General features: G+C 39.8%; 1 protein-coding gene across 1 annotated transcript in view; it reads right to left on the bottom strand.

Annotated features, from left to right (window-relative positions):
• Positions 1–4,131: 4,131 nt before the first annotated feature.
• Positions 4,132–7,492, bottom strand: part of lifra (LIF receptor subunit alpha a) — a 15,443-nt gene continuing 12,082 nt past the window's right edge. Inside the window, exons 15-18 of the mRNA XM_020593959.1 lie at positions 6,439–6,570; positions 5,664–5,757; positions 5,368–5,434; positions 4,132–5,199 (exon numbers count right to left, since the gene is read on the bottom strand). Of these exons, the coding sequence (XP_020449615.1) occupies positions 4,504–5,199; positions 5,368–5,434; positions 5,664–5,757; positions 6,439–6,570 (989 nt within the window). The 3' untranslated portion in view covers positions 4,132–4,503. The remainder of the gene's footprint in view (positions 5,200–5,367; positions 5,435–5,663; positions 5,758–6,438; positions 6,571–7,492) is intronic.

Raw genomic sequence — 7,492 nt, 5'->3', positions numbered from 1 at the left:
GAATATGACAACTGGCAACAGAAATTTCTGTGGAAATGGCAAGTAACGTTAGGCTATTGCCTTTAAACAAGTAGCAACCCATTGTTATTAGTGTTAACTTTATTTAATATACTCAAAAGCACTTTATTGACTCTTCATTCAATCAATAGCAAAATATTCTGTAAAATGTCATGAATTTTAAAGCGCTTTCAAAGATAAAGGCAGTTTTCAGGCTCACAACACGGGTAAAATTGTCATGCACATTAGTCAGTGTTAAGTTTTTTAAAGTCATAGGGTAACAACAGGATTACATGAATTTACAGCCACTATTTTGTATGTTTATACAACATGCATCAGTATAACAAAACATCTCTGGCCAAACACAAAGATGTGCAAGGCAGCAGGTATACCCTGCTCTATAAACCATAAAGTGTTCTACATAGTAAACATGGGCTCCAGTTATTACAAATATGGATAAGACAATGGAAAAAAGTAAAAGAGTTGAATGGAAATTTGCATCTCAGCACTTTACACATTATGCGTCTGCATGGTGGGTATTCTGTCCCTGCTTACAATGTGTCCAGCAAAGCGACACTACTGTGATAAGATAGGAATGCAAAGCAGACTAAACTATTTTAACAAGACAGAATCACAATTTTAACACAATTTACACGATTTTCCAAACACACTTTACATTTCTCCATGTGTTTAACCATACAACAAATATACAGTTAAAGTGTAATGCCTTTACATTTCATATATATCTAGTGTCGTCAACAAAAACATTAGCCGTTTTCTCTCAAGAAAGCTGGTTAATCAACATTAAGTCTGTATGTTGTAGGCTAATGTAGGTAATATAATTTACAATGTAAGGCAAAATTTTGCATTGTAACGAGATTCTGTATTATAAGAAGGAAACAAATGAAAAAAGCAGTAATGTACAGGTAGTTGCATAAAAGCAAAGACTGCCACTTTGTTGATCCAAATCAACGTAAAAGCTTGTAACACATAGCGTTCATAGGTTAGTCTCCAAAGCCCTGCTTGTCTAAGAAAGCAGGCTTCAAAGGAAAATCTGCAGCCATGTTTAAATACTCAACTTACATCCACCCTTTCTACTGCCTTACAATGATAACTGATCTCACACAACAACAATGGCTGGCTTGCTCTTTACTCAATGCACAATGTGTAGCTTTTGACAAATTTTCTCTATTTTCCCATTTATCAAGTTAAAAATCAGATCAGTGTTACAAGATAAAGCAAAAGAGGGGATAGATATTTCTCAGTAGTTAAAGAGGACTGCCTGCCTGTTAGAAGTTCATCAGTGAAGCCATCCCTTATAGTTAGTAATCATTCATGTCACAGTAGTTTTACTTAAAGCTTTTCAGCTGGAGGCACTATGAAACAACAGACCACAGGCTGCCACAGGGGCAAGCCAAGGTCAGACTGAAAAATACAATAAAATAAACATCCTGTTCAGAACTGGATTAGTGTCAAAGGATAATATTTGCATAATGACACTTTTGAGAATCCCAGCTAATGGTGCCTCCTTAACACCCACACTGTACATGAGTGGAGAGCTAATGGAGGATGCGAAGTGTACTTAAATTAGTGGCCTGTGTTTGATACCATTAAGGAGATACTAAAGTGCTGTCAAATGAACAATAGTCACAAGGTCATTTCCCCATATTTTTGTCAGGAAAAATCCAAACTACAGCATTTCTGAAAATTCTCTGGTATTTCCCAATATATGCGTTCCCCTTGGATCTCAAAATTTATATGGCGGCTTCGGGAAAGGTTTTAAATGAAAAGATGAATAGCAAGTTTTCAAGCACAGCAAATCTGAATCAAATGCCTTATCAGCCGTCTCTCTGGGCTTGCACATAGAGCAACCAAAGAAAAGGATTCGTCATATCCACACAAATACTGAGAAGAACATCATGATGACAATATCATAACCAAAGTGAATACATTTCACTTACTAACACTGACTATAAATGAACATACACTCAGTGCCAGTGGAATCTGTGTGTCCACCACAATTCTGATCAGTTCTGGACTGCAGTATTGGAAGATGTTCTTTTCTCATTAGACTTAACAACTAACATTAGAAGCAAGGCAGTTGTGTGAAAGATTATATGGTGCAAATGACTGGAAGCATAACATTTATCAAGGCAATTTAAAAACTGGAATTACCCGTTGTAGCTCATTCTCAGAATTTGCATAATTCCACCAAACGAAAAAGGACACTGACCTCACTGTGAAACACATTTCTTAACAAGAACAAAAACTCTGCTGGTTAAAGACAACAACAATAACAACAAAACACTCAAATGTAACATAATCGTGTATTAATTGAATTACATCACTTTGTATTCATGTTCTAGCTTATATCAGTGTATTTCCACAGGGCTCATCTCCCATACAATTCTGAACCATAAGAGAAAGCACCACTCCTGTATTTATGTAAAATAACAGTTCTCATTCATACATGCATCTTTCAATTAACATCTCACTGTTCAGACAGTAATTTCTGAAAAATAGATCATGTCCGTAAGGATGGGAATGACCTTGATACTAGAGTGCCATCTTTCTTTTCTTTCTTCCAATCAGTAGATCACCAGCTGTCATAAATCATGCAAGATAATGACAAACCAACATGAATACTGTAACAACAACTTAGCTACCTTCTATTCAAAGTTTTTTTAGCGTTCCATCAGAAATGCCCTTTATGTAGGGATGCACCCACACCACTTTTTTCAGACCAAGTACAAGCACTTACTTACATTTGAGTACTTGCCAATACCATGTATTCAATTGCCATAAAAGTGTGATGACTTTAGAGACAGTTTAATTTCATGAGATTTACTTACTGAAAGTGATTAAATAAAATATCTTATGTAACACGATGCTATGCAAATCACCTGAAAACATTCCATAGTAACAGGCACAGTACTGCCACCATTCCTTCTGAAAAACATATAACTGACTGTATTTCTGTAGCCTGCTACACAGCATACATACAGGCATGCAGTGGATTTTAACCTTTTTAGGAGTGCCACCATGTGTTAGGATGTAATGACTTCACAACCCCCTGACCAGAACGTCACAGTTTAGGAGCACATATTATCAGCAGCAGTTTAAACGTAGAAGGGTACATGTTTTAATGTTACACTAGCTACTGTCTGTGGCTTCGTAACAGTTCACTACAATAGCATAACAAGCACTGTGGTGGTCTTAGCGGAAAGAACTGGGCCAGACACTTTGACCACAGGGAGAGTAAAAACGTCGCATTTCTGCAAGTTTGTTGTTATGTTCTGCTTCCTCAGTAGGTGTGTGATTAATTACTCTCTCCATTACTGTTGGTTTTGTTGCACAGTGTTGACTCTGTGTAAAATGTGACCTCGTGTCGGTACGTCTGTGTGAGACAGGGAGGGAGGGACACTTACACACACACACACACACACACAAACTCGCAGTCAGCTTTACTTTTGTTGTCACGTATCTTAAAATATCCCCAAACCGCTGAAATTGCTTCTCTGCCGCCTAACGACTGGCTCAGCCAGTTTGAGGTTAATGTAATGCTGCCATTAATTGGTAGTGGTGCGACAACTTTTACGAGTACAAGTAGAGTACTAGAGATCAGACCCAATACTGGTATCGGCATCGGTGCATCCCTAATTTTATGCCATCATCACTTTCTTGCTTTCAGTTTTGTTTTGTAGTGCTGTAAAGTTCACATCGCAAAAAATAAAAACATTTGAAATACAAGCTTAAAACCAGGTATACTAAACGGAAATATGCCAATGCTAAATGCCCATTATAGGGAGTAACAGTAAAGGCAGTGAAGGGACACCACATTGCCAGGGGGTGCAATAAATACTGTGAAAAAGGGGTCTTAAGAAATACTTCGAAGAGGTCTTTTTCTGCATGAAAGAGAAAACTGACTCTATCCATCCATCCATTATCTATACCACTTATCGGAATAGAGTTGCAAGGGGGCTGGAGACAATCCCAGCTGACACTGGGTGAGAGTCAGGGTCCACCCTGGACAGGTCACCAGTCTATCACAGGGCTGACATGTAGACAAACAATCACACACACACTCACACTCACTCCTACGGGCAATTTAGAGACACCAATCAACCTAAGTTGCATGTCTTTGGACTGTGGGAGGAAGCCGGAATTCCCGGAGAGAACCCACATAGGCACAGGGAGAACATGCAAATTGCACACTGAAAGGTCCCAGGTCGGCCCGGGCTCAAAACTGTAACCTTGCTGTGAGGCGACAGCGCTAACCACTGCACCACAAAGCTGAAATTGACTCTATATGTATTTCAATATGTTTGGAATAAACAGCTGTGCAACAATGCATGTAAGAATGTAGTGCTACAGAAGAGGGGGTATTTACCAACACCATATGACACCTAGACTTGTTTATGTATGACTGATAACAGCAAAGACTCTTATTAAAGTTTTATGTTAGCCCCCTGGCCTGGCTGCTTCTAGTGAAAGAGAGAGGTGATATCATGGTTTTGTGGATGAAAGCAAGTTGGTAAACCAGGTTGCTGCTGCTGATGATAGCTGTCGTTTCTCCTCTGCTTGCTCCTCTCCATCAGGGAGGAGAAACTGAGTAGAAGCAACAGAGATGGGGGATCCAAGAGATGGTGCCTGGCCACCACTTTCCCCTGCCTCCACAGGGGAGTCCAAATGCCAGGAGTTCTGAGGTTTGTAGCCTCCAGCAGTGGCAGCCTGAGGCTCGAGGAAAGGCTCAGGTGAAGCTAGGCCCATGTCATCACTTGGGACTCTAGGCTGCATTTGGGGCCTGTAACCCCCTCCTCCTGCTCCAGAGCTGACAGACAAAAGAGTCTGCGGTTGTTGGCCCTCACAAGAGCTCTGTGGATCCAACTGGAAGACCAAAGAAGACCCTGAGGTCTGGATCCCTGTGTACGTCACATCAGTGCGTGCTGAATCCAAGGAGGATGTAGAAGAAGCAGAGGAATCTGGAAAACGTGGTCTTATGGGCCTCTCATCTACCACTTGGTTGTAGTAGCGTAATGATGTCGGCTCATCTGTGTCAGCTGGCTCATCTCCCATGCCCTGGCCTTCTTCATCCTCGTCTTCTTCGGGAATGACAACGAGCACTTCTTTACTAGAATCCCACTCAGGCTTCTCTACAATATGGACCATACTGTGGGGAGATGGCTTCACATCCAGCAGCCCCTGTTAGACGCATAAAGCAATTAAATACTTTACTGGGTTATTTTAAATATTCTTTTTCCCCTGGGATAATCAAAAAATAGAAAATGGACAATTGAAAGTTCTATATGCAGAATCAGCACACAATGAGTTTAATTGTGAGGGTGAGATTGGATTAGACTGATACTGTACCTGTGTCCTGGACCAATCACCAGGCAGCTTGGGCTCCGGTATGTCTGGATAGAATGCTGTTTTCACCCTGGTGACAAAGCAAAATGTCACTTGGGACACATTTTATTATCAAAAGCCTATGGAAGCTCAGAACATTTGCTCCCAATAGCTCATATTCAATACGGTTTAGAGAATAAGCTGCTGGTTGAAATGGGAGTTTGCCAGTGTGGTACTTACAGTATCTTTACAAACACTGGCATATTATTAATGGTACGCACACAAACAACAGAGACAGGAAAGGAGGGTAGCATTCTCACCATTCCCTTTTCTTGTAGCCAATGAAAGTGACAATGGCCAAGAATACGGTTGTGACTCCCAAAGAAGCCAAGATTTCCAGGATCAGCCAATCAGCTGTCAGGAGAGGACAATAGAAACATTATACATATCAACACTTGAAACAATGAAAGGGAAGGGGTCAGGTAAATTTAAAAATTCATGCTATACGTACAACCAAAAAAAGATTTTGTATTTCCATAAGTGGGGTAAAACTATGGAATAATTTAAGTGTAGACATAAAAAATAGTAATAAAATTGACGAGTTTAAACATAAATATAAAGGTATGTGTCAATCAAGATATATGCAAGAACAGGTTTAATGATTAATCAGATGGAACATTGTGGGTGTGGTGTATGAATGTTAACACTTTGTAATAATTCTTTAGTATATTACTTGTGTGGTGTAGAAGATAATTATCTATGTAGAGATACTGCTTGCAAACCAATGATGGTAAGATGATGTCATGGGGTAGGACTGGATAAGTCTGACTTCTTCCTACTCCATTCAAGCATGTACTAGGTATAAGCACATTGATATTGGATTAGCATTTGTTGGATATGTGTAAAATTATGTGTGTTGACATATCAACTGTTTTTACATGCTTGAAAGAAAGAATAAATCAAATCAAATCAAATCAACACTTACCCCTCATTTCCACTGGGCACGGCTGTGCGGTAACAATAATTCTTATAAAATTAAAGCAAAATGTTGCTATTACTAGTTGTAGCTATACACATAACTATACAGTAACATACTGTATGGCTCCAGCGTTATGGAGGCAGTGGCGCCTGTGTCTTCGCCTGCTGAGGTGTAGGCCTTAACAGTAAATTTATAAGAGCCCTCAGACAGACCCTTTACTGTGTAGCTCCTGCTTCCTGACAGATTAGCTGTTCAAAGGACAGGGCAAAATAAAAAACAGAGAGAGTGGCACAGGAAGCAAAGAAAGAAGGAGAAAAGGTCAAAAGCAGAAGAAGAAAATGAGTGAGTTTAACAGGATACAAAATGCATTTTTTACAGTATATATGACCAGTGCAATAATAACAAAAATAATGCATGCTTGGAATATGATAAATTTTTCTAGCATTGTGCTTAAATACAGTGGGTCCAGAAAATATTCAGACCCCCTTAAATTTTTCACTCTTTGTTATATTGCAGCCATATGCTAAAATCATTTAAGTTCATTTTTTTCCTCATTAATGTACACACAGCACCCCATATTGACAGAAAAACACATTGACATTTTTGCAGATTTATTAAAAAAGAAAAACTGAAATATCACATGGTCATAAGTATTCAGACCCTTTGCTGTGACACTCATATATTTAACTTAGGTGCTGTCCATTTCTTCTGATCATCCCTGAGATGGTTCTACACCTTCATTTGAGTCCAGCTGTGTTTGATTATACTGATTGGACGTGATTAGGAAAGCCACACACCTGTCTATATAAGACCCTACAGCTCACACTGCATGTCAGAGCAAATGAGAATCATGAGGTCAAAGGAACTGCCTGAAGAGCTCACAGACAGAATTGTGGCAAGGCACAGATCTGGCCAAGGTTACAAAAAAAATTTCTGCTGCACTTAAGGTTCCAAAGAGCACAGTGGCCTCCATAATCCTTAAATGGAAGACGTTTGGGACGACCAGAACCCTTCCTAGAGCTGGCCGTCCGGCCAAACTGAGCTATCGGGGGAGAAGAGCCTTGGTGAGAGAGGTACAGAAGAACCCAAAGATGACTGTAGCTGAGCTCCAGAGATGCAGTCGGGAGATGGGAGAAAGTTGTAAAAAGTCAACCATCACTGCAGCCCTCC

The sequence above is a fragment of the Monopterus albus genome, unplaced genomic scaffold (assembly GCF_001952655.1).
Source record: "Monopterus albus unplaced genomic scaffold, M_albus_1.0 scaffold20.1, whole genome shotgun sequence".
Classification (NCBI taxonomy): Eukaryota; Metazoa; Chordata; class Actinopteri; order Synbranchiformes; family Synbranchidae; genus Monopterus; species Monopterus albus.
Note: the sequence above shows the minus strand (reverse complement) of the source record. Positions and strands in the feature narration are given on the sequence as shown.